Below are 26,727 nucleotides of genomic sequence, written 5' to 3'. Positions count from 1 at the left end.
AGAGGGAAGCGGGGTTTGCAGAGAGGAAGAGGAGGAGAAGGAGGAAGGGGGGGAGGAGGAAGTGGGGGAGAAGGAGGAGAAAGACTGGGTGGTCCTTGGTGCTCTCTGAGCTGGGTGGTTTTCTTGCAGACGTTTCGTGACCCAACTAGGGAACATTATCAGTGCTAGGGGGAAGTGGGGTTTGCAGAGAGGAAGAGGAGGAAGGGAGGAGAAGGAGGAAGAGGACTGGGGGGTCCTTGGTGCTCTCTGAGCTTGGTTGTTTTCTCACAGACGTTTCACGACCCAACTAGGTAACATCATCAGTGCTAACAAGTGTGCAATTTGTGCTGTTGTTATTATTTTAAATTCCAGAAGCACATCCACTCCATCAGTCGACGCCCAGATAAGCAGGGATTACTTCCAGACAAACAATCAAGCAGAAAACAATACCCTCATCAAGGTACTACCAAACTATACACCACTAAGTAAATCAACTGGGATCCTCGGTGCTTCTTGAGCTGGGTTGGGCTCTTGCAGACATTACATTGCGCATCTAGCTGACATGACCAGTACTAGAACGGAGTGGGGATTGTTCTCTGTTTACCCCAATCAAGGAACGGTCAGTTCAGTAAACAGCCTAACCATGGAAACACCAAGAAGAGAACAGCATTCCCACAAAAAAGGAGAAGCCACTAATAAATATATAAAAAGAGAGTAAACGCCACTTCCTTTGGCCCTGATGATGGAACATAGTTTGGTAATGAAATGTCTGTAAGGAAACAAGCTCAGAGAGCACCAAGGACTCCGTAATTGTCGTCTCCTCCTCCTCTTCCTCCTCCTCCTCCTCCTCCTCCTCCTCCTCCTTCTTCCTCTCCTCCTCCTCCTCCTCCTCCTCCTCCTCCTCTCCCTTCTAGCACTTACAATGGTACCTAGTTTGGTCATGAAACATTTGCTAAGCACTAAACTAAGTACCAAGGACCCCACAGTCATCAATCTCCTCTTCCTCCTCCTTCTCCTCCTCCTCCTCCTCCTCCTCCTCCTCCTCCTCCTCCTCCTCCTCCTCCTCCTCCTCCTCCTCCTCCTCCTCCTCCTCTCGTTCTAGCACTTACAATGGTACCTAGTTTGGTCATGAAACATTTGCTAAGCACTAAACTAAGTACCAAGGACCCCACAGTCATCATTGTCTTCCTCCTCTTCTTCCTCCTCCTCTTCCTTCTGAGACGCTCCTGGCTTCTGGCACTGATTTTATTACCCAGCTGGGTCATGAAATGCCTGCAGGGAAACCGCAAAGCTCAGCGAGCGCCAAGGAGCCCCCACCGTTGGAAGCCCTAAGCTGCCGATTTCCTCTCCTGTCGGTCCTTCTTGCCATGGCTGACTTGTGCGCGCATGAAACAGGCCAAGAAAGGGAAGGCGTCAAGAATCCCAACAGGGAACTGGGTTCGGTTTTGGGGGATAATCAGCCTGCGTGAAACTCTTGACGAGACCTTGGCCCTATCGCTTCCCTCTCAAACTCACTCATAAATTGGGGAGGGGGACACTCTTTGTTCTGGCTAACCCCCCCTCCCCTCCCAGTAAAGCCAGCAAATCCCAGTCTCATTTCCTCACTGAGCAAGGTAGCACAGTCCTTTTCCCCCCCATCATGTAGATGACTGCCTTAAACCAATCTGTTGGGTTGTTGGGTTTTTTAAAACTACTCTTCTTATAATTTACCGTCAAGTTTACACGTTAATTTATTTTTACACTTGTGGTTTTTGGAAGACATGTTACATGTATAATATTTTGATTTTTTAACATTTCCATTGCAGTATTTATCATTGTTACTGGTTGTGTGTAGTGTTGACAGAATTAATATTAAAAGGCATACATATGAAACCAAAACCGGCTGGTCTCCGTGTGTGAAAACCTCCCGTCTCCGGAAAAGGGAAGGAAAGAATTCTGTTTTCTCAAAGCAGTAAGAAACGAAAATAGAGCAACAAAGGAGTGTGTGTGTGTGTTTGTGATAGGAGTGATAGAGAGGGTGAGTCAGAAAAACACTCACAAAACATCACTTTTTTCAATGCCGTTGTAACTTTGAATGGTCACTAACTTAGAGTTGGAAGGGACCTTGGAAGTCATCTATTCCAACCCCCACATCCAAGCAGGACGCCCTACACCATTTCTGACAAATGGCAGTCCAGTCTCTTCTTGAAAGCCTTCAGTGATGAAGCTCCCACAACGTCTAAGGGCAACTTCTGTTCCATGGGTTGATCGTTCTCACTGTCAGAAAATTCCTCCTTATTTCCAGGTTGAATCTCTCCTTGGTCAGTTTCCATCCATTATTCCTTGTCTGGCCTTCAAAGGTGCTTTGGAGAATAGCTGGACCCCCTTCTCCTCTCCGGGGCAGCCCCTCAAATATTGGAAGATGCTCTCCTGTCTCCCCTGGTCCTTCTCTTCCCTAGACCAGCCAGGCCCAGTTCCTGCAACCGTTCATCATATGTTTTAGCCTCCAGGCCCCTCATCATCCTGGTTGCTCTTCTCTGCACTCTTTCTAGTTCAGGGGTCTTCAAATTTGACAGCTTTAAGCCTTGTGGACTTCAACTCCCAGAATTCCTCCTCCAGTCCTGTTAGCTCAGGAATGCTGGGAGTTGAAGCCCACAAGTCGTAAAGCTGTCAAGTTTGAAGACCCTTGTGATAGATGATGGATGGTTGGATGGATGGATGGATGGATGAGATGATAGATAGACAGACAGACAGACAGACAGACAGACAGACAGATAGATAGATGATAAATCAGGGGCCTTCAAACTTGACAGCTTTAAGCCTTGTGGACTTCAACTCCCAGAATTCCTCCTCCAGTCCTGTTAGCTCAGGAATACTGGGAGTTGAAGCCCACAAGTCATAAAGCTGTCAAGTTTGAAGACCGTTGTGATAGATGATGGATGGATGGATGGATGGATGAGAGGATAGATAGATAGATAGATAGATAGATGATAGATAGATAGATAGATAGATGATAAATCAGGGGCCTTCAAACTTGACAGCTTTCAGACTTGTGGACTTCAACTCCCAGAATTCCTCCTCCAGTCCTGTTAGCTCAGGAATACTGGGAGTTGAAGCCCACAAGTCATAAAGCTGTCAAGTTTGAAGACCGTTGTGATAGATGATGGATGGATGGATGGATGGATGAGAGGATAGATAGATAGATAGATAGATAGATGATAGATAGATAGATAGATAGATGATAAATCAGGCTTCAAACTTGACAGCTTTCAGACTTGTGGACTTCAGCTCCCAGAATTCCTCCTCCAGTCATGTTAGCTCAGGAATGCTGGGAGTTGAAGTCCACAAGGCTTAAAGCTGTCAAGTTTGAAGGCCCTTGTTCTAGACTCTCAACATATTTTTTTCTAGTGTGGTGACCAAAACTGGATACAGGATTCTAGGTGTGGTCTTCCTAAGGCTTTATGTGAACAAACTTATAAGGCGAGGATTGCCGCTACTCCGTGACAAATCCCACCCTTGCTAGCCACAGCGATCCATATGCAACCAGACTGGCTCCGTGGCGATTATTCGGACCTAGAGGTTCATACACTTTTTTTCACGCCCAAATTCAGGAATAATGGACTGGTGTCTTTTTCATGCTGGGGAGCAAATGAGAAACCCTCAGGGCTTCAAAAAAGAAGCTTCAAGAAAAACAAAGTCCCGTTGTCTCCCGAAAAAAAACAAAACACTTTTTGGACATGCTGGCTGAGGACTTCTGGGAGTGGAAGTCCACACACCTTCATGCTACCGAGGTTGCCAAAACCCTTCCTTGGCCCTTGGGCCCCAGGTGGATGGGTTTCCCCTGACCCACCTGCCCATTTCTGCCCTGCCAACTGTGACATCACGTGTGATGCCAAGGCTGACTGTTGGGAAGAGCTGTGGCCTTCAAGGGGGGGAAAAAAGGTCTTAATTTTGCTCTCTTGCTGGCATGACGAGCGTCACCTCTCCTTTTCCCAGCATCCTTAGGGAGAGAAATAGTCCCCAGGCTTCCACGAGGCTGTGGTCCCAAGATCCTTCACTCCCTCTCCTCCTTGCACGGACGATCTTTCCGAAGAGCTGCCCCAGATCCGCCCCAAGATGTTCCTCTTTGCCACCAAAACCAAGACCCCCATCAGCACCTACACCGACTCCTACCGGCCTCCCAACACCATGAAGAAGGTTTTTGAGGAAGCGCCGATGACCCTCTGGAGCGAGAATAAGTTTGTGACCCAGGTAAGTCTTCATGTGCACGGGGACTGGGAGTCCAGGAAGTTGTGGTCCCACCACATCTGGAGAGGGGTGACCATTTGAGAAGGTAGCAAGAGGATCCCTGAAGGGGAGGAACGCAACCTGAGGCAGCAGGGAAGGCCCACTGGGTCAGTCTAAGGTCATCGAGCTCAGGCGGTCAGCCAGGTTTTTCGGATGCCCCCTTTCCTAGCCAACACTGAATATGGGAGGGCACCACAAATGGTTGTGGTGTGGGGTCTTTGCTGCTCTCTGAGCTCGGTTGTTTTCTTGCAGACGTTTTATTACCCAGCTAGGTAACAGCATCTGTTGTGACTCGGAGGTTTGAGCCTGCTCTGTTAGAGGACACAGATTTGGATAATGAGGAAGAGGAGGATTTGGCTCTGAGGTTTGAGCCTGCTTTGCTAGAGGATTTGGAATTGCCTTCCTCCCCAGGACCTTCCTCCCTGGTTGTGCCTCAGGTGTTGGCAGATAATCAGGAGAGCGTAGCGGAGCCTCTGGCTGAGGATCAAGCTGAGGAATGTTGGTTTGATGCGAGGCAAAGACACAGGCGTGAGATGCAACGCAGAAAGAAAGGACAAATCAGAGACTGAGATGAGAGACTGACACGCCCCTCAGGGAATAAAAGGGGGCGTGTTAGCTCTGGATTCTCGTTCGGGACAATTTGTTAATTTGGGATAGAAGCTTCGACAATTTCTGTGTGTGGCGTTTGCCTGTGATTTATGTTCTTGTTTTATTATCGGACTTGGCAGGCAGCTTGTGGAAGACTGCCAAGGACTTCTCTCCAGCCAAAGGAATTTAACCCTGTCGTTACTGGTCTTGTCTTCTTGTTTATATTCATTTGGAAACCTGGACTTCTCACCTCGTTGGCACAGGTGAGACATAACAAGCATCTATCCTGGAAGGTGATGTTACCAAGTTGCGTCATGAAACAGCTGCAAGAAAACGACCGAGTTCAGAGAATACCATCGACCTCACAGTCCTCCTCCTCCTCCTCTCCCTTTTAGCACTGATGATGTTCCCTAGTTGGGTCATGAAATGTCTGTAAGAAAACCACCAAACTCAGAGAGCACCAAGGATCCCACAGTCCTCCTCCTCCTCCTCCTCCACCACCTCCAACTCCTCCTCTCCCTTTTAGCTCCTCCTCCTCCTCCTTTTAGCACTGATGATGTTCCCTAGTTGGGTCATGAAATGTCTGTAAGAAAACCACCAAACGCAGAGATCACTAAGGATCCCACAGTCCTTCCTTCCTTTCTTTCTTCCTTCTTCCCTTCCTTCCTTCCCTTCCTCCCTCCCTCCTCCTCCTCCTCCTCCTCCTCCTCCTCCTCCTCCTCTCCTTTAGTTCCTCCTCCTCCTCTCTTTTTAGCACTGATGATGTTCCCTAGTTGGGACCTGAAAGGTGTCTTCAAGAAAACCACCAAACGCAGAGAGCACCAAGGACCCCACAGTCCTTCCTTCCTTCCTTCCTTCCTTCCTTCCTTCCTTCCTTCCTTCCTTCCTTCCTTCCTTCCTTCCTTCCCTCCCTCCCTCCCTCCCTCCCTCCCTCCTCCTCCTCCTCCCACCTCCAACTCCTCCTCTCCCTTTTAGCACTGATGAAGTTCTCTAGTTGGGGCCTGAAAGGTCTGTAAGAAAACCACCAAACGCAGAGAGCACCAAGGATCCCACAGTCCAACCCTGAACTATGAATCTTCTCTTTTATTTAAATCAGAGCTATTAAGGCACTTCATCCTATTGAACCTTGAATACACTGCAGTCTGTGGGACTGAAGTCCAGCATGTGTTGATCGTGCTGTCTGGGAAACGTTACTCGGGTCAGTTGGCACAACATCTGCTCCAGTTTCTCAGAAACAGCCTTCCCAGCCCAAGATCAGAGGGAAAGTATCTCTTGTGACAAAAATGGGCTGGAAAATCCATCCGGTGATATATCAGAGTTGCGCTGCGCTGCTGGATGAAGCAAAGCTGCCTGCATCAGCGCTGTACAGATGCTCCTCGACTTAGGACCGCAACTGAGTCCAAATTTTCCAAAACTGCTAAATGGGACAGAATCAGAGTCGAGCTGGAAGGGACCTTGGAGGTCTTCTAGTCCAACCCCCTGCTCAAACAGACCCTATACCACTCTTGTCCTGACCCAAACCTGGTTCCAAGGAAACAAACACAAAACGGAGATAACGGCAAACTATTTTAATGATTCTTTACGAATCCCGTTCCTTCACGGTTAAAAGGCTGCTTCAAACTCATTGTCTCTGATAAGAACAAGCCTTGCCAAGGCGGTGCAAGGCTGCCAAGAACACTAGATAAAGTTACTAAGAAATAGTTCAAACACACAGAGTCTCCAATCACAAACTAAGAGTCCAAACATCCACAAGGCTCGAATGCAAAACCTTCTTTGCTTCCTGCAAAGAACTCCGGTTTCTCAGCTGGCTTTTATCTCTCAAGTCACCTGTGCTGCTGCAGCTGGAAGGAAAGAGCAGCTCTGCGCACGCACGCATACTGAGCACAGGCTCCTCGGGGGCCTCTTCCTCACTGCTGCCAGCCTCCACCATCTCCAAAGGCAGCAACCCACTCCCTGATGGTCCTGGCCCCCTCCCTGCCTCACACGCAGGCCCTTCATCTGAGACCTCAGCCGTTCACACCTGCTTCCAGCGAACCACAACAATTCCGGACGAATGACTGTCCAATCTCTTCTTTAAAAGCTCCAGTGTTGGAGCACCAGGGAACTTTTCCAACTGAAGAGTGTCAGGAAGACAAAAAAATATAAATAGGGAAGCCACAAACCATACAATTAAAACCATGCCTTTGCGGGGAAGGGGGCATGTATTGTGAGTGTAGGGTATACAAAAAGAAAGCAAAGCTTTGGTGGTGTGGAAGAAGCCACCATTTGATTTTGGGGGGGCTCCCTCTACTCTCCTGCAGACACAAACACACACACACACACACACACACACACAGACCTGGAATCCCAGTGCATCAGGATTCAGCATTTCGAGGGGAAAAAGCAATCACCTTTCCAGAAAGAAATAATTATAAGAAGATAGTGCGAATTGGCTTGAAGGCAGTGATCTCTCTGTTCCCAAAGTCATCCTGGTGAAACACCGCCCTCTATTGGCCAGAATGGGCATCTCAGCCTTCCCCAACAGGGGCAACTGGACGTTGAATTGGTGGGTTATATATAGTTGGCCCAATTCCCCCCACCTCCACCCGAAGGCTGGCCTGTGTAAGCAAGGTTAATTTTGGACAGAGGTGGCCCAGGTCTCTCCTGATCATTCCAAAGAAACCTGGAATTATAGGATACAGGAAAAAAGAAATATCTGCTCTTTGTGGGTTTTGCACATCATCGGCTTGCGACGCACACAGGTGAGAGAGAGAAGAAAGGAAACTGAGTGGGCCAACGCAGATCTAACCATGTTGGACAAGCAAAGATCAAACCCCTCCGTGGAGTGGAGTTAGGTCCATGGTCTCTGCCTCCCAGCAGTTGGGTCCTTAATTCAGGTTAATATTGGGATCATGAAACGTTGGCAAACAAACCATCAAACTCAAGAGAGGAGTAAGGACCCACCGTCCTCCTCTTCCTCTCTCTCCTCCTTTCCTCCCCCTCTCCTCCTCCTCTCTGCAAGCTACACTTCCTTGTGGTACTGCTGAAGTTACCTAGTTGGGTTAATGAAACTTCTGCAAGAAAACCACCAAGCTCAGAGAGCATCAAGGACCCCAAAATTGTTTCCTCCTCCTCCTCTTCCCGTCTCCCCCCTCCTTCTCCTCCTTCTCCCTCTCCTCCTCTCTGCAAACCACACTGCTTGTACCACTGATAAAGTTACACAGTTGGGTAATGAAACGTCTGCAAAAAAAACAGTCAAACTCAGGGAGCACCAAGGACTCCACATTCCTCCTCCCTTCTCCTCCTCCTCCCCTCCTCTTCCTCCTCCTCTCTGCAAACCACACTTCCTGGCAGCACTGTTTTATTTTTTTTTACTTTATTGTCATTGCAACTCGTACATTGCAAAATTAAATACCATCTTCAGCGTACATTGTGACTGAAAATAAACACGAACACACATCCTTCGCCTTCTGCGCACTGAAGTTGAAGTTATCTGATTAACGATGAAAACATCTGCAAGAAAAGCAACCAAGCTCAGAGAGCATTAAGGATCACACAGCCATTTTCTCCTCCTCCCCTCCCTCCTCCTCCTCCTCCTCCTCCACAATTCCCCCTCCCTTCTAGCACTGATGCTATTACCTAGTTGGGTCATGAAACGTCTACAAGAGAGAACACCTGTTCTTCAGTGCAGTCTTCTGGGACGAGATCTTTGGCATCCAACAGTGGACCTGCCATGAGATGGAGAGTGTGGAAGCAGGCAATTTCAGTCCCAGTTCAGTCCCAAACGATTACACTGTTTAAACCAGGTGTCTCCAACCTTGGCAACTTTAAGACTTGTGCCTGGGCCTCTTTCTTTCTTTCTCTTTCTCTTTCTCTTTCTCTTTCTCCCTCCCTCCCTCCCTCCCTCCCTCCCTCCCTCCCTCTCTCTCTCTCTCTCTCTCTCTCTCTGCCACCTCCATTTTCTCTTCCCCCTTGGAGCTCCCAGGTTGCCCTGATGCTGAGACCCCGACTCCCATACATCCTCCCTCCTCCTCCAATTCAGCTCCTGGAGGGGCCAATGGTCGACAATTTCTCTTTATCACATCATACAAACTTGAATATGATCCCCAAACAGGAGAGCCCAAAATCATATTTCTAAATCCCCTCAAATATATGGCAGCTTTAAAAGGTTGACCCACATCACTTCTTCTTTTGGGGGGGGGTGTCCCAACAGCTTTATTGAAACAAACTGCAGTGAAGTTTACTTCAATAGTTGTAAGCAAGCAGAAAGTTTAAAAACCACCCCTCAGATGCAGGACAAAGTGGGGGTGTGGACTCCTGGATGTTGTAGTCAGAGAGAGTTCGGCCATCTTCTATCTGTTTGCCAACAAAGATCAGCTTCTGTTGGTCGGGAGGAATATGCCTTCCTTGTCTTGGATCTTTGCCTTGACGTTTTCAACGGTGTCACTGGGCTCCACCTCAAGAGTTATGGTTTTTCCAGTCAGGGTCTTCACAAAAATCTGCATGCCGCTTCTCAGACGCAGGACAAGATGGAGGGTGGACTCCTTCTGGATGTTGTAGTCGGACAAGGTGCGGCCATCTTCTAGCTGTTTGCCAGCAAAGATCAGCTTCTGTTGGTCGGGAGGAATATGCCTTCCTTGTCCTGGATCTTGGCCTTGACGTTTTCAATGGTGTCACTGGGCTCCACCTCAAGAGTTATGTTTTTTCCAGTCAGGGTCTTCACAAAAATCTGCATGCCGCCCCTCAGACCCCGGGCAAGATGGAGGGTGGACTCCTTCTGGATGTTGTAGTCAGAGAGAGTTCGGCCATCTTCTAGCTGTTTGCCAGCAAAGATCAGCCTCTGTTGGTCGGGAGGAATATGCCTTCCTTGTCCTGGATCTTGGCCTTGACGTTTTCAATGGTGTCATGGGCTCCACTTCAAGAGTGATGGTTTTTCCGGTCAAGGTTTTCACAAAGGTCTGCATTTTCTGACGGAGCTCGAGTGGGCCCTAGCAGACAGCAACAAATTCCCACAAGCAAGAGGCAACTTGATCTAACTCGACCCACATCACTTCTTAAATATCCATTTATTATCCAATAAACTGAAAAAAGCATCCATTTGAGAATTAGGCTAGCTTAAGATCATAGGAAACATGTTTTTAACTTTTTTTTTTTTTTTTTAAATGAGACCGACAGATTCAACTCTCAAAAGTTTTTGCAAACATGCCAAAATCTACCTGAGTAATATTTTTCAAGTCTTACAGATTTAGCATCTTGCCAAATGTTTTCCAGTAAAGCAACTAATTTAAGAATTTTATAAGCCACTAATACATGGAGGTCCAACCGAAAAAAAATTTAAAATATTGTAATGGGATATATATTGCTCTCCAGCAGATTTATGGTATTTAAATTCTTCTTGCGACATGTTAAGCAACTGGGAAAAAATGATTAAAAATAAATTAGTTGAGGAATCACTTTTCTCACCTAAATTCTCCAATAATAATGAGATAAATAAATGATAGGTATGATATGGGTTGAGAGAGAGAGAGAGAGAGAGAGAGAGAGAGATGCAGACATTTCATGACCCAACTAGATAACATCATCAGTGCTAAAAGGTAGCAGGATTTGGGAGGAGGAGGAGGATGACTGTGGGGTCTATGGCGCTTTCTGAGCTTGGTGGTTTTGGGGCAGAACTTTTTATGAAGCAAATAGGGGACATCATCCGTGCTACTGCGAGTAGCATTACCGATAACCGATAGCCCTGATGATGTTCCCTAGTTGGGCCATGAAACGTCTCTCAGATCCCACAGTTCAACCCCAAACTACGAACGCTCTCTTCTCTTGACTAAGCCTTCCGGACATTCCTCACAGCAACCACAGTTATGTAACCGTGGGGTCCCCTTTGCACAGGGAAGCAACCCAAGAGGGCGGGGCTTGGGTGGGGTGGGGTACCCAAATCCAGAAGACAGGTTCCCCCAGAAAAAGCCCTTGTTCCTCCCACCCTCTCCCCTGCCACTCTTCCCTGCTCCCCTGCCTTATGGCTGCTTTCCGTGACTGTGACATCACAGCTGAGGTAGAGCCGGTGTTAGGCTGAGCTTGGAGGGCCCTGAACAGCAGCCAGTAGTTGTTTGTTAGTAGAGTACAAAGAGTCCCCCCCTTTTTTTATTTTCTTATCAGTGGGGTGAAGGTGCAACGTTCGCCCCCAACCTCCTTTTTTTGATAGACAATAGAGAATTAGCCGTAGAGAATTAGGTTGACGTCCAGAGAGGCACTTCCGGAACCATGTTCCTCTTTGCGCATAAAACAGAAACGCCACTCAGCACCTACACCGACTCCTATCGGGTGCCGGTGGTTAGGAAACACATCTACGAGGAGCCTTCCGTCAAAGAATGGAGCCCAAATGAACATATCACAAAGGTAATCCGTTCTGGGGTGTAATCCGCTGAGGAACCTCTAGAAGGGATGGACGGAGATCAGGATGGTGAAGAACTTCTAAATGAAGCCCAAGGATCGGTGGGACTGGTTCCTAACTAACGCGTTCCCACCCTCTGGGTTTTGAAGTTGTGTGTATGTCGGAGCCAACTCACAGGACCTTCTGGCCAATCAGCGAGACTCCGAAGGGCTGGCTTGGAAAAAAAAAGAATAAGATAACAGAGGAGAGACCTTGGAGATCTTCTAGTCCAGCCCCCTCTTAAGCAGGAGAACCTCTGCCATTTCAGATAAGTGACTGTCTAAGGCAGTGGTCGCCAACCAATGGGCCGGGGGACCACTGGTGGTCCATGAGAAAATGGTGGTGGTCTGCAGAGAAATGTCCCCCCCAAAGCAATTAATCCAGGCTGCGTGGGAACATAAGGCTTGCGTCGCTTGCGTTGTGAACCACACGAGGTAGTGAGGGGAGGGGGGAAAGGGTGGAGGGGGGAACTTGCCCCAGTCGCCCAACGCACCTGGCCTGGCCACCGGGCTGCTTCTTCCCGCTTCTTTCTTCTTCTGCTTTTGGCTGCACGCAAGGAAAGCAGCCAAAGATCTTTCTTTCTCTCCCCCAAACTCTGCCAGAAATGAGTCTTTGGGGCCCTGCAAGGCCTCCTGCTCCAAGAGGCTCCGCCGGCAAAGACTCGTTTCTGGCGGAGTTTGGGGGAGAGAAAGAAAGACTTCTGCTGCTTCTGCTGCTTTCCTTGCATGAAGCCAAAAGTCTCTCCCTTTCTCTCTCTCTTTCCCCCTGAGAACGGAGCTAAAAAGCAGGTTAGGAATGCGGCTGCTTTGGAAGGGGTGTAGGGTGTGGGTGTGGGTGAGGTGTGTGTGTGTGTGTGTGTGAGAGAGAGAGAGAGAGAGATAGAGAGAGATAGAACATCACTGCCAGGTCTCCGAGGTTATGTCGGATCTCTCTCTCTCTCTCTCTCTCTCTCTCTCTCTCCCATCAACGTCAGCAAGCCACCATCAGTCAAAATTCATATTAGTGGTCCACTGGAGTTAAAATTATGAATTCGGTGGTCCTTGAGGTCCAAAAGGTTGGCAACTCCTGCCTTAAGTGACTGTCTGGTCTCTTCCTAAAAGCCTCCAGTGATGGAGCGGCCATGATTTCTGAAGGCAAAGCTCTTCCATTGGTTAATTGTCCTTCCTATTAGGAAGCTTCTCTTTAGTTCCAGGTTGCTTCTCTCCTTCATTAGTTTCCACCCGTTGCTTCTTGTCCTGCCTTCAGGGGCTTTGGAGAATAGCTTGACTCCCTCTTCTTTGGGGCAGCCCCTTGAGTACTGGAACACTGTTTTTGTGTCCACCCCTACTTCTTCTGTTTCTCTAGACTGGCCAAACCCAAATCCTGCAGCCGTTCTCCAAACCTTTGATCCTCTTAGTTGCTCTTCTCTGCAATTTTTCCCAAGTCTAACCTCTTTTTTTTTTGTGGTAGGGTGACCAAAATTGGATGCAGCCTTCCAGGTGTGCCCTTACTAAGGCTTTATAAAGCCGTGCTATTACTTCACGTACTTCTTGATTCTATGCCTCTGTTTCTACACCCAAGGATTGTATTAGCCTTTTGGGCTGCCTGCCGCACACGGCTGGCTCAGGTTTGAGGGATCGTCCGCTAGGATTCCCAGTTCCTGTTTTCTGAGCCAGGTTTCGCCTAATCTGTAATTGTACCTTTCTTTGCTCTCTCTCTCTCTAAATATAAAACTTCGCTTTCCTCCACATTTTGTCGGAGAGGATCCGTTGTTCAAGTTTGTCAAGATCTTTTTGGATCCTGAGCCTTAATTGTTTCCCCATCAGGAAATTTCTCCTTAGTTCTAGGTTGCTTCTCTCCTTAGTAAGTTTCCACCCCCGTTGCTTCTTGTCAGGTGCTTTGGAGAAGAGCTTGACTGCCTCTCCTCTGGGGCAGCCCCTGAGTAATCGGTTTGGCCACAACTCTGAGAGACCTTTTCCTGGAGTTGATTGCAAAAGATAAGGATCCCAGAGTCTGGCGGGACCTCGGGGTCCTAAATGTGCGGGATTTCTAAACTTCCGAGACCAGGGCTCCTGCTTTCTAAGGTTAGGGAAGGACCCGGCGGGTGGCTTGCCCAAAAGTTTAGGAGTTAGTTGCCTTTGAGACGTTCTTGAGAACCGGAGACATTCCAGATGGGAAGAGAAGAGCAAACGTTGGTATCTAAAAAGAGATGGGAGAGAGCCAGAAAACTGCCAATTACTCTTATCTCAAGGAGGAGGAGGAGGAGGAGGAAGTGGAGGAGGAAGAGGAGGAGAAGGGAGGAGGAGGAGGAGGAAGACAAGGAGGAGGAGGAGGAGGAGGAGGAAGAAGAGGAGGAGAGGAGGAGGAGGAGGAGGAAGAGGAGAAGGAGGAAAAGGAGGAGGAGGAAGACAAGGAGGGAGGAGGAGGAGGAAGAGGAGGAGGAGAAGGAGGAAAAGGAGGGGGAAGAGGAAGACAAGGAGGGAGGAGGAGGAGGAGAAGGAGGAAAAGGAGGAAAAGGAGGAGGAGGAAGACAAGGAGGGAGGAGGAGGAGGAAGAAGAGGAGGAAGAGGAGGAGAAGGAAGAGGAAGACAAGGAGGGAGGAGGAGGAGGAAGAGGAGGAGGAAGAGGAGGAGAAGGAGGGAAAGGAGGAGGAGGAAGACAAAGAGAAGGAGGAAGAGGAGGAGAAGGAGGAGAAGGAGGGGAGGAAGACAAGGAGGGAGGAGGAGGAGGAAGAAGAGGAAGAGGAGGAAAAGGAGGAAAAAGGAGGAGGAGGAAGACAAGGAGGGAGGAGGAGGAAGAGGAGGAGAAGGAGGAAAAGCAGGAGGAGGAAGACAAGGAGGGAGGAGGAGGAGGAAGAGGAGGAGGAAGAGGAGGAGAAGGAGGAAAAAGAAAGGAGGAGGAGGAAGAGGAGGAGAAGGAGGAAAAGGGGGAGGAAGACAAGGAGGGAGGAGGAGGAGGAAGAGGAGGAGGAAGAGGAGGAGGACTGTGGGGTTCTTGGGGCTCTCTGAACTTGGTTGCTTTCTTGCAGACGTTTTATCACCAAACTGAATAACATCATCAGTGCTAGAAGGAAGTGTAGGTTTTGCTCTCTGCTTATGCCCTGTTTGTTGGCGGGAGGGTTCTTGATGGCTCTTTGATCAAGCTGTTGTTTACAATGTGATCGTTGGTCTGAGTTGGTAGCCCCTGGATTGAGACGTGGTTTACTTCTTGAACAACCTTCGAGAACATTATTAATCTGGATCTTAATCTCTGCTCATCTGAGTGCCAATTGCTGTTGAGAGCTATTTTGGTCTTTTTGTTTCTGTTTGGGCTTTTCAACTGACTCCTTTGAATGGTGGTGTAAATGTTGTTTATCCCTCTGTGCCTGTTGATGGAGGATTCGTCTGAGTGCCAGGCTTTCTCGAATTCTCTAGTGTTTGGTTGAGAAACTATCGTTTCTAAGTCAGAGCGCATGATGAGAAGTCAGAAGGCTTGATCAAAATTGCACAAACACATGGACAGAGTTCACCATGGTTTTTCAACTAGGAAACTACGAGCATCTTACAGCAAATTAACCCCACGGTTCAACCCTGAGCTACAAACTTGCTTTTCCATTGGTACTTTTAGTATCTTCAGGTCATTCCTCAGGTGCCTGGCAGGAAGGGGAGGAGAGAGCATTTGTAAGGTAGATTTTTTTTTCTTTTGTAATGCGTTATTCTGCTGAAATTATCGTGAAGTTCCTTCATGTGCCCTGCAAATAAAATTCCCCATGCTGGCGGGGGAATTCTGGAAGTTGAAGTAGACCCATCTTAAACTTGCCAAGGTTTGAGATACCTGGACTAGAAGACCACCAGGGACCCCAGCCAGGAAAATTCTAGGAATTGAAGTCCACAGGTGCTGGCTGAGGAATTCTGGGAGTTGAAGTCCACCCATGTTACACTTGCCACAGTTTGAGAAATGCTGCACCAGAGCTCCAAATGTGGAGAGAATGAGATCCAGCCAGTGGAATTCTGGGAGGTGAAGTCCAACTCATGTTAACCCTACTAGGTTTTGAGAAATGCTGGACTACACCTCCAAATATTGAGAGAGTGTGACCCAGCCAGCAGGACTCTGGGAGTTGAAGTCCACCCAAGCTGGCTGGGGAGTTCTGGGAATTGAAGTCCACCCATCTTCAACTTGCCAAGTTGAGACACACTGAACTCAACTTCCACACCTGGAGGGGGTGGGATCAAGTAAGTAGAATGCTGGGCCTTGAAGTCCACACTTTGGCTGGGGAATTCTGGGAGTTGAAGTCCCACTTTGTGTTAAATTCACCAAGGTTGAGTCACGTTGGAGTAGTAGAGGAGAAACAGTCAACTCTACAATTCTAGGCGTCTACATTCCCCACTTGAGAGGTTGTCCGCGCGGAAATGACTCCTCCAAGGCTACTTCCAACCATCTCAACCAATTGACTTTCTTCTCCTTCCTGTCCACAGGGTTTGACCATACCCAGAGTGGATCAACCAATTGACCAATCCCACCTGGAGAAGATGGTGAAGAAGGCAGTCCAGGAATACTCCTACAAGAATTCGATAGAACCAACAGCTTACCGGCCGTACAAGTATTGGGTGTCCCGCGAAGAAGGTACTCAACTTGTCTTCCGCAACTCCTTCTCTTTGACCTCTGTTACACCGGGACGGAGGTAGACCTCGACTTACAACCATAATTGGGACCAGGGTTTCCATTGTTAAGCAAAGTGGTTGTTTAAGTGAGCCGTGGACAGTTTTGTTATCTTTTTTCTTTTGCCACGGTTGTTAAGCGAATCATTGCAATTAAGTGAATCAAGTTGTCAGGATTCCGGCGATTGCCCTAATTAAATCATGAGCCTCGGGCCAAGCTTCAAAAGAAACCAAAAGATTTATTAGGAGCAACGTGTCCAGCATTAAACAGAGGTGGTATTCAACTGGTTCTGACCGGTTCTGAAGAACCAGCAGCAGAAATTTTGAGTAGTTCAGGGCATTGGCCACTCCCACCTCTGACTGGCCCCGTCCCATCTATTCTCTGCCTCCCATCGAGTCTCAGCTGATCAGCTGGGTCTCCTTTGGTTGCCCTGCGCAGGAGAACGGAGCTGGAAAGCAGGTTAGTGGGGTGTGGAGGGAAGGGGGATTTTGCAGTATATCCTTCCCCTGCCACGCCCCACAAGCCACCAAGCCATGCCACAGAACACCACTCCCACCAAGCCATGCCCATAGCTGATCGGCTGGATCTCCTTTGGTTGCCCTGCACAGGAGAACGGAGCTGGAAAGCAGGCTAGTGGGGAGGGAATGGGGATTTTGCAGTATCCTTCCCCTGCCACGCCCACCCAGCCACGCCCACAGAACCGGTACTAAAAAAAAACTGAACCCCACCATTGCATTAACCTATATGAAGCCAACTCTGGCATAAATCAGATTCTCCAATGAAGCACCTTCACAGGCTGGGTGTCATCAGTCACATTCTCTAATTGGCTACACCCTTTGTAAGATAAATGTTGAAATGTACTCCTGGTTTTAAACTGCTGGCCCTGCTCCTTCAGACTTCCTTCCCTCCCCCACCCCTCCCCCTTGTTTATGGCAACTCTAAAACAGGCACAGGGATGCTTTACGAGGTGACACAAGTGGTCCTTAAGTAAACCTACCATGACTTTGCTTGTTGGAAGCCAGCTGAGAATGGGGAATTCTGGGAGTTGAAGTCCACCCATCTTCAAGCTTGCTGGCTGGGGAATTCTGGGAGTGGAAGTCCAGCCATCTTCAAACTTGCTGGCTGGGGAATTCTGGGAGTTGAAGTCCACACATCTTCAAGCTTGCTGGCTGGGGAATTCTGGGAGTTGAAGTCTCCACCCATCTTCAAGCTTGTTTGCTGGGAATTCTGGGAGTTGAAGTCCATCCATCTTCAAGCTTGTTTGCTGGGGAATTCTGGGAGTTGAAGTCCACCCATCTTCAAGCTTGTTTGCTGGGAATTCTGGGAGTTGAAGTCTACACATCTTCAAGCTTGCTGACTGGGGAATTCTGGGAGTTGAAGTCCACCCATCTTCAAGCTTGCTGGCTGGGGAATTCTGGGACTTGAAGTCCATCCATCTTAAAGCTTGCTGGCTGGGGAATTCTGGGAATTGAAGTCCACCCATCTTCAAGCTTGCTGGCTGGGGAATTCTGGGAGTTGAAGTCCACCCATCTTCAAGCTTGCTGACTGGGGGAATTCTGGGAGTTGAAGTCCATCCATCTTCAAGCTTGCTGACTGGGGAATTCTGGGAGTTGAAGTCCATCCATCTTCAAGCTTGCTGGCTGGGGAATTCTGGGAGTTGAAGTCCATCCATCTTCAAGCTTGCTGACTGGGGAATTCTGGGAGTTGAAGTCCATCCATCTTCAAGCTTGCTGGCTGGGGAATTCTGGGAGTTGAAGTCCACACATCTTCAAGCTTGCTGGCTGGGGAATTAATTTTTTAATTTAATTTGATTTGATTTGTCAATCACTTACAAGACAATAGGTATAAGAATAAACAGAGTTATGAATACATGAAATTAAATGAATTCTTGGAATATGAAGTCCACCCATCTTCAAGCTTGCTGGTTTGGAAATTCTGGGATTGGAAGTCCGCCATTCATAAAAGGGCCACAGTTGTCAACCCCCAACATAGACCTTGTATCCAACCCAGCCAGATGTTGGGCGTCATCTTCCCTGGTGAAAATTCACAGCTAAAAAGGACTTCTCAGCATTTGTCCACCCCAATCAATTTGGAGATTTTCCAGGGGAAGCAAACTCCACGCAGGTTCTATTCTCGTACCAATTAATGAATCTTGAGTCACCGAACTTGGATACGCCACGCGATGAATCCATTCGATCCCAGTCTGTTCTCGCGGAGGTTGACATTTCAACATCTGTTGTCACGAAACATTTGGGGGGGAGATCTTGGTTCTACTTTTAGCAAACCAAAGAATGGAAAGAAACGGCTGCCTTAGCTGAACGAGCCGATGGGACAACGCACAAGGCACGACAGCTTACGATTTGTTTAATGGCCCCTCCAAGTTACAACCGCACGATTACAAAAAGCGACTTGTGGATGTTTTTCCACACTACGCGGCCGTTGCAGCCTCCCCCCCCTCCCGTGGTCACCGGATCAAAACTGAGATCATTTGGCGTGTGGCTCATATTTATGACGGTGGCACGATCCACTTTTGTGACCTTCGGACAAGCAAAGTCAATGGGGAAGCCAGACTCAATTAAACAACTGTGTGACTAACTTCACAATTTCAGTGATTCAAGTTAAGAACGGTGACAAGAAAGGTTGTAAGAAGGGCAAACTCCCTTAACAACTGTCTCGTTTAGCAACTACCAGAATAACAAGAGTTGGGAAGGGACCTTGGAGGTCTTCTAGTCCAACCCCCTGCTCAAGCAGGAAACCTGATCCAGGGGTGGGATTCTACCAGTTCGCACCTATTCGCTAGAACCGGTTGTTAACATTCTAAGCAGTTTGGAGAACCGGTTGTTAGAAGAAATTACTAGGCTAATCCTGTAAGGAAGGAAGGAAGGAAACATTCTGGTGTTGCTTACAGAAGCTGCCTCTCCATGAACCCTTATTACATTCTTGGCAGGACTAGACTTCCTGTTTCAGGAACTTCTCTGGAGTTGTTTTTCCTTCCTTTGCTGCTACTTTGCTTGTGTGAAGTGACCATTCAAAGTTACAATGGCACTGAAAAAAGTGACTTATGGCCTTTTTTCACACTTACGACTGTTGCAGCATCCCCACAGTCATGAGAGGCCAGGCGAGGAGATGCGTGCCTCGATGTGAGTGATATTGAGTTGGCCACACCCAGCCAATAACATGACCACCAAGCCATGCCCACCCACTCACATGACCACCAAGCCACGCCCACAGAACCGGTTGTTAAAAATTTGAACCCCAGCCCTGACCTGATCCCAGTGGTCCCCAAACTTTGTGGCTTAATGGACTGGCCGGCGGGGGTGGCGGCTGAGAGGGGAACTGGGCTCTGTGAGTGGCGGAGCGGGATACACGCACATGGAGCTCCACTCACATAAGAGAGAAGCTTTTGGGATGCCGGTCTCACACGTTCAGCTGCGTGCGCCGGCGCCCGCCGTTCGTGCGAGTGGGGCTGCGTGCACACGCACACCATTCCACCTCTCGCCCGACCTGGTTACAAATAGGCCGCAGGATGGGGACCCCTGACTTATACCCAGGGGTGGGACTCATAAAAGGTCCGTTTCCTGACTTCCAGAACTTCTGGGAGGGTCATTTGTCACCCTTCCTGAGCCTCCACGCGCACCCTGCAGTTACCTGCATACAAAACGGGTCTCAGGGAGGCTCCTGGGAGGGGCGGGATAGGTGGGGTGGGCGGGGCCAGCCAGTCGGTTCAAGTCCTGTTTGGCAAACCAGATGTAAATTTAACATCTGGTTCGCCCAACCGCCCGAACTGGCTGAATCCAGTCCCTGCTTATACCCTTCCAGACAAATGAGTGTCCAATTTTCAGTGGTGGTCGTAAGTCAAGGACTACCTCTATGTGCTGCATCTTCTTTCAACTACCGTAGGAAAAGCCAAAGTGTTTTAGAGGTGTTTGAGTAATAACAGATCCCATTGCTCCCTCCCACTCCGGCCCTACGCTCCCCAAGTGTCCTTGGTTTTAATATCTTTTGTTATGTTTTGAACTGTGTACCTATTTAACTTATCTATGGTAAGATGGTCGGCCAATAAATTTTATAAACAAACGAACAAAATTTACAGACCCTTCGCATCCCAGACATAAACTGTTTCAACTCCTTCCCTCAAAACGACGCTATAGAGCACTGCACACCAGAACAACTAGACACAAGGGCAGTTTTTTCCCGAATGACATCACTCTGCTAAACAAATAATTCCCTCAACACTGTCCAACTATTTACAAAGTCTGCATTACTATTACTATTACTCTTCTCATCACGCCTTATCACCCATCCCCTCCCACTTGTGACTGTATGACTTAACACTGTGGCTTGTATCCTTACGATTTATATTGACTGTTTCCTAGTATGATTCAATAGCTTATTGTACCCTATGACTATCATTAAGTGTTGTGCCTTATGATTCTCGACTCTTGACGAATGTATCTTTTCTTTTATGTACACTGAGAGCATTTGCACCAAGACAAGTTCCTTGTGTGTCCAATCACACTTGGCCAATAAAAGAATTCTATTCTTTCTCTTTCTTTCTTTCTTTCTTTTCTTTCTTTCTTTCTTTCTTTCTTTCTTTCTTTCTTTCTTTCTTCTTTTTTCTTTCTTCTCTTTCGTCTTCTCTCTCTCTCTGTGTTTGATTGCTTATTGTACCCTATGACTATCATTAAGTGTTGCACCTGATTATTCTTGACTAATGTACCTTTTCTTTTATGTACATTGAGAGCATCTGCACCAAGACAAATTCCTTGTGTGTCCAACAACACTTGGCCAATAAAAGAATTCTATTTTATTCTATATTCTGTTCTGTTCTATTCTATTCTACTCTATTCTATTCTATTCTATTCTATTCTATTCTATTCTATTCTATTCTATTCTATTCTATTCTATTCTATTCTATTCTATTCCATTCCATTCCATTCCATTCCATTCCATTCGATCCTATTCTATTTCTATTCTATTCTACTCTACTCTATTCCATTCTATAATTTCATCCTTCCCTCAAGACCTTGGCTGCTGCTCCCACCAGCTCCTTCCACCTGGGGTTTCCTGATTCCGCCCCCCACTTCCCTGAAAACCTTCCATTCTCTTCCAAACCCAGAAAAACTCAACCCGGTGTTCGTCGGCAACGACAGGTGCAACGTGGAGGACAGGGCCGTACAACAGCGCCTCCTGGAATCGATACACCACGTACCTGCCACGGATCCCCAGGGTAAGCCACGCTCACACCAGGGCTGGTTATCTCCAGGGGTGGGGAAGGGTTAAGAAACAGCTGGGGGTGCCGGGTGGAATCTTCTCCTGGGGACAGGATGGAATGCAACACATAAGAAATTTCCTCACCGAATTGTCCTTTAAGCGTAGCTCCAGGTGTCCCCAGAGTGCTTTTTTTTTTTTCAAGAGGCAAGTGGACTTCCTAGATTTTCTTTGAAGATATTTCGCTTCTCATCCAAGAAGCTTCTTCAGCTCTAGACTGGATGGTGGGGAAGGGAAGGATTTATATTCCTTGCAGACTAAGCTGGTCATTTGCATCCTTTTAGAAGGTCATGGAGGCCACTTGGAGTCCTCAGGGTCACCTGAGTTGTGTTCCTGGTTCCGGTAGTCTGCAATTTTTTTCCTCTGGAAATCCACTCCGACTTCCACACCATTTAAAGGCTGTTCATCCCAAATTGTATAGCTAAACATCTATAGCGTTTCTCGGTCCTCCAAGTCATGGTTGTACCGAAGGACATTTTTTTCCCGAGGCAACTGGACTTTCTGGTTTTTCTTTGAAGACATTTCGCTTCTCATCCCAGAAGCTTCTTCAGCTCTGACCGGATGGTGGGGAATGGAAGGATTTATGTTCCTTGCGGACAGATGGTCATTTGCATCCTTTTAGAGGGTCGTTGAGGCCACTTGGAGGTTTATCTGTGTCCTCGGGGTCACCTGAGTAGTTGCAAATGATTCCTGCAGTCATTTCCAGAATGGATTTCCAGAAGAAATAAAATGCAGACTCCAAGAACCATGTCGAAGACGATTTGTATCCTGTTTTGAGCTCTGATTTTAATTGCTGAAATATTTTGTTTGTAAACTCCCAACATTAGAGGAGTGGGCTGTGCAAATTTTAATGACATCCCATTTCAAAATGGGAAATGAGCTGGCTGGGGAATTCTGGGAGTTGAAGTCCACCCGTCTAAAAGTTCTTGAGATTGACAAATACTGACTTAAACTTAAGGCTGGACTCGATTACTGATCTTTTCAAGTTCTTCTTCTCTGGAGCTATTGCCGTCCGTCTTCTTTCCAGCAGAAATGGACTTACCTCTTGCAAATTTGCCTTTCAGGAGGCCGGCATGGATGCCATTTTGCGCGGGATGCCCATGGAGTACCCTCCAAAACCCGAGCGACTCAACAATTACGGTACCTCTTTCTGAAGCTTCCCAGCCTCACCCCCAATGCAGGGATAAGAAAAGCTAGCCAATCTGCACTACGAGGGGTCCTTGGTGCTCTCTGAGCTTGGCTGTTTTCTTGCAGATGTTTCATGACCCAACTAAGTAATGTCATCAGTGCTAGAAGGGATGTAGAGATTTGTAAAGTGGTGGTGGTGGTGGTGGTGGTGGTGGTGGTGGTGGTGGTGGTGGTGGAGGAGGAGGAGGAGGAGGAGGAGGAGGAGGAGGAGGAGGAGGAGGAGGAGGAGGAGAGAAAGAGGAAGGAGGAGGAGGAGGAGGAGAGGAAGAGGAAGAAGGAGGAGGAGAGGAGGAGGAGGAGGAGGAGGAGGAGGAGGAGGAAGAGGAAGGAGGAGGAGGAGGAGGAGAGGAAGAGGAAGGAGGAGGAGGTGGAGGAGGAGAAGAGGAAGAAGGAGCAGGAGGAGGAGGAGGAGGAGGAGGAGGAGGAGGAGAGGAAGAGGAAGAAGGAGTGGGGGAACGATGATGACTGTGGTGTCTTTGGTCCTCTCTGAGCTTGGCTGTTTTCTTGCAGACCTTTCATGACCCAACTAGGTAACATCATCAGTGCCAAAAGGGAGCGGGCTTTGCTCTCTGATTACATACAAGCCCCTTCTAGCAGTGATGATGTTACCAAGTTAGGTCATGAAAGGTCTGGAAGAAAACAATCAAACTCAGAGAGCATCAAGAACTCCACAGTTCTCCTCCTCCCCCTCTCCCTTCCCCTCCTCCTCCTCCTCCTCCTCCTCCTCTTTTTCAACCATGAACTATAAATATTCTCTTTTATTGGTAATCTGAAAACATCGTTGGGAAGTCTTGAGCCTCAGGTTGCTATCATTTTAGGTCTGGTGAATTTTAAGGGACAGGAGGCTTAAAACACGTAAAGAATGGTTGCGGGAATTGGATATGTGTCTACTTTAATGCAAAGAAGGACTAGTGGTGACACAATGGCAGCCTTCCAATATTTGAGGAGCTGCCACAGAGAGGAGGAGAGGGGGTCAATCCATCCTCCAAAGCCTCTGAAGGGCAGGATAAGAAGCAACGGGTGGAAACTCATCAAGGAGAGAAGCGACTTAGAACTAAGGAGAAACTTCCTAACAGTTGTGGCTGCTCCCTCACTGGAGGTTTTAAAGAAGAGACTGGACAGCCGTTTGTCTCAATTGCTACAGGGTTTCCTGCTTGAGTCAGAGGTTGGACTAGAGGACCTCAGAGGTCCCTTCTAACTCTGTTATTCTGTTATCCGGGATGTTGAGTCCTCAAATTTTACATTTTGAGAAGGGGAGCTTCCTGAGTCAATCAGAATAAATGTCGGAGTGTTTACAGGGTGACTACTATTGCGAGACAACCCGGGAGCAAACACAGGACAGAGAGGCTTTGTCTTTTAACAGTGGTTTATACACAACACATATATACATACATGTGTTAGGCAAACGCCAGGCAATCAATCAATCTTGAACTCTACACGGAGAACTACAATGGAGATAGAACATGAGGAGACAGAGAGAGAGAGAGAGAGAGAGATGCCCTCACATGCCTCCCTTATATAGACAGCTTCTTAAAGTGGCAGTACCCTGCTGACTCATCCTCAGTTCATCATCTTGGCTTACAGCCTCACAGCAGCTGGTCAGCTATTAAATCTTCAAAATCCACTCTGTCTTCCGGATTTGACCGGCTTCCAAAACATTGCAACATCAACATGCCTGGTCTAAGTTTCCAGCCCTCAAGATATTTGGATGGCTTGTTCCTGTTGCTGGGTAGTCATGGCTGTTTTAGAATAGAATAGAATAACAGAGCTGGAAGAAATCTTGGAGGTCTTTGTTAGGAATATAAGTCACCTAACAGGTATTTGGGTTAGAAGTATATAAACCAGGATAGACATTTTAATACTGTCTCTTTAAGAGCATGCTAAAAACTGCAATTGGGTGTGGTTACTCAAACCGCCATAAGATGGAGCCAGAAACCTGGGTTGTCTTAGTCTTAGTCTCAGAAAAGAGTGTGTCTGAGTGAGTATCTCTGTTTCCTTCTGTTGGAAAGTATTGCCGTTGCTCCATTTCTTCTAATTGACTGATATTCCTGGATTTAATGTAAGTCTGATACTGAACTGTTTTTTGACACTGGACTTTGATATTTGGATTATCCCTGGATTGAAAACTGACTGATTTAACTTGTGAATGACTTTGGATTGCTTATTTTGGACTTTGCTTAAACCTTTCTGGAAGTAAAAACCTACATTTAATGTACAGTGTATCTGTGTGCTCTGTGTGTATTATTCCAACACTCCTCTCTATACGTCTCCCTGTATGCGCTCATTCTCCTAACGGGGAATCACCTCAACAGTCTTCTAGTCCAACTCCCTGCTAAAGCAGGAGACCCTGTACCATTTCAGACAAGTGGCTGTCCGGTCTCTTCTTAAGAACCTCCAGGGATGGAGCACCCATAACTTCTGGCGGCAAGCTATTCCCCTGGATGATTGTCCTCCCTTTGAGGTTGCTTCTCGAACCCGCTGCCGATGGGCTGAGCCTCTCTCAGCTCTGCCTTCTAACCCTCCTCTCTTTCTGACCTCTTTTCTCCAGAACGGGAAGTCGTGGTCAACATGTTGAATAGCTTGTCTCGGAAGCAACTTCCGTATGTCCGGCATCAATACCCCATCCCAGGCCGGATGCCCTACCAAGGCTACTACAGCCCTTGCACCGGCCGCCATTACTGCTTGCGTGGAATGGACTACTACGTGGACGGAGCTCCCAGCACCGAGAGGCAGATTAGCCAGCTAGTTGAGAAGATTGTAAGGTTCGGAGGATTTGGTCCGGCAGCTGCCTCTTCCTCCAACTCCTCCTGGGGGTCTTTTGGGGGGAGGGCTGAGTGGCTCGGACAGACCAGTGGGGCACGGCAGTGACAGGCAGAGGGCAGGATGCCACCCTGGAGTTAGAGTTAGGGTCCATAAGGTGGAGACTCCAAGCTGGAGAGCAACCAGCTTTGGTGAAGTTCTCTCTCCAAAGTTTACAATTTTTAAGACTTGTGGACTACAACTCCCAGAATTTCTCAGCTAGCCAGGCTGGCTGAGGAATTCTGGGAGTTGAAGTCCACAAGTCTTAAAGCTGTCAAATTTGGAGATCCCAACTTAAGGTCCATGGGCAGTTTTTTCTTGACCTCAGCAATGCTATGACGGGCAGACATGCTGGTGAGGGAATTCTGGGACTTGGAGTCCATCGGTCTTAAATCATGCTGGCTGGAGAACTCTAGGAATTAAAATCCACCCACCTTAAAGCTTGCTGACTGTGGAATTCTGGGACTTGGAGTCCATCGGTCTTAAATCATGCTGGATGGAGAACTCGGGAAATTAAAATCCACCCACCTTAAAGCTGGCTGACTGTGGAATTCTGGGACTTGGAGTCCATCGGTCTTAAATCATGCTGGCTGGAGAACTCTAGGAATTAAAATCCACCCACCTTAAAGCTTGCTGACTGTGGAATTCTGGGAGTTGGAGTCCACCACTCTTAAAGCATGCTAGCTATGGAATACCAGATGTTGATGTCCACCCCCTCTTAAAATTGTTGAGGTTGAGAAATGCTGGCCCGGAGCACCCAGTCCTCCTGCGCTCCTTTCTTCGGAATTATCCTTCCCACAGCCTGAAAATGTTCTCTCACCAACAGTGGAGGTCAGCCTTGTGCTTCCGTTGACAAGAAGGAAGGCAAAATTCCTGTCATAGGAGCCCTGATTTCAAATAGCCAGCTGTTGTTCCTGGGACGAGAACTTCTTCTGGTGTTTTTTTCCCTTCTTGAGGGGTTGGTGGGGAAGGAGGAGGAAGTGGACGAGGAGGAGGAGAGGTTGCATTGAATTTCCGAAGCTGCTTCGTGGACAAATTTTGTAAAATGGTTTACAGCAATGGGTTCCATCTCTACATGCCAACTGACCCATCACAGGTTTTAGAAGAACATCCGTATGGATAGCGAAGGAAGCTGTATGGGAGAACCCACAATTTTAGTTGCTAAATAACAACCGTGTGTCTTTTAAATAAAAGACCAGTGGGGTAGATTTCATGAAGATCCATGCTGGCTGGGGAATTCTGGGAGCTGAAATCCACACACCGTGAGTTTACTAAAGTTGAAGAACAGTGCTGTATACTGTGGTCATATTTCCCCTCCTACACAAACAGACGCGGGGGAAAGAGACAGACAGAGAGACAGAGAAAGATGGAGTGAAAAATGGAGAGAGAAAGAGAGATGGAGAAGGGGAGAGATGGGGAGAGAGAGACAGAAATGGAGAGAGAGATGGAGACAGAAATGGAAAAAGAGAGATGGGGAGAGAAAGAGAGGGACAGAGAGATGGAGAGAGAGAGATGGAAATAGAAAGAGAGATGGAGAGAGAGACAGCAATGGAGAGGGATAGAGAGATAGAGAATGAGAGAGACACAGATGGAGAGATGGAGGGACAGAA

At 47.8% G+C, this 26,727-nt stretch overlaps 1 protein-coding gene, 2 long non-coding RNA genes and 1 pseudogene across 3 annotated transcripts in view; 1 reads left to right on the top strand and 3 right to left on the bottom strand.

Moving 5' to 3' along the window:
- The window catches only part of LOC148127460 (uncharacterized), a 115,365-nt gene that overhangs the window by 2,779 nt on the left and 85,859 nt on the right, over nt 1-26,727 (bottom strand). The window lies entirely within an intron of this gene.
- On the top strand, nt 4,031-25,023 carry SPMIP6 (sperm microtubule inner protein 6). The gene is made up of 5 exons (XM_026713901.2): nt 4,031-4,209; nt 15,676-15,823; nt 20,979-21,089; nt 22,195-22,270; nt 24,867-25,023. The coding sequence occupies exons 1-5, from the start codon at nt 4,075-4,077 to the stop codon at nt 24,895-24,897; spliced, it is 501 nt and encodes a 166-aa protein (XP_026569686.2). The 5' UTR covers nt 4,031-4,074; the 3' UTR covers nt 24,898-25,023.
- Nucleotides 8,280-21,203, bottom strand: LOC148127462 (uncharacterized). Its single transcript, XR_015742425.1, has 3 exons — nt 21,072-21,203; nt 8,452-8,540; nt 8,280-8,325 (listed from the first exon to the last, which is right to left on the bottom strand). It is a non-coding gene; the product is annotated as an uncharacterized LOC148127462 (long non-coding RNA).
- On the bottom strand, nt 9,012-9,857 carry LOC113444942 (polyubiquitin-B-like; annotated as a pseudogene).

The sequence above is a fragment of the Pseudonaja textilis genome, chromosome 2 (genome assembly GCF_049901715.1).
Source record: "Pseudonaja textilis isolate UNSWEBS1 chromosome 2, rPseTex1.2, whole genome shotgun sequence".
NCBI classification, from domain to species: domain Eukaryota; kingdom Metazoa; phylum Chordata; class Lepidosauria; order Squamata; family Elapidae; genus Pseudonaja; species Pseudonaja textilis.
This window is presented reverse-complemented; position numbering and strand designations above follow the sequence as displayed.

What these genes read in the sequence shown, in the direction of transcription:
- SPMIP6 (XM_026713901.2), top strand. Translation starts at nt 4,075, where the DNA reads ATGTTCCTCTTTGCCACCAAAACCAAGACCCCCATCAGCACCTACACC. An exon ending in AGAATAAGTTTGTGACCCAG is followed by an intron (nt 4,210 to 15,675) that starts GTAAGTCTTCAT and finishes TCCTGTCCACAG; the next exon opens with GGTTTGACCATACCCAGAGT. An exon ending in ACCTGCCACGGATCCCCAGG is followed by an intron (nt 21,090 to 22,194) that starts GTAAGCCACGCT and finishes TTTGCCTTTCAG; the next exon opens with GAGGCCGGCATGGATGCCAT.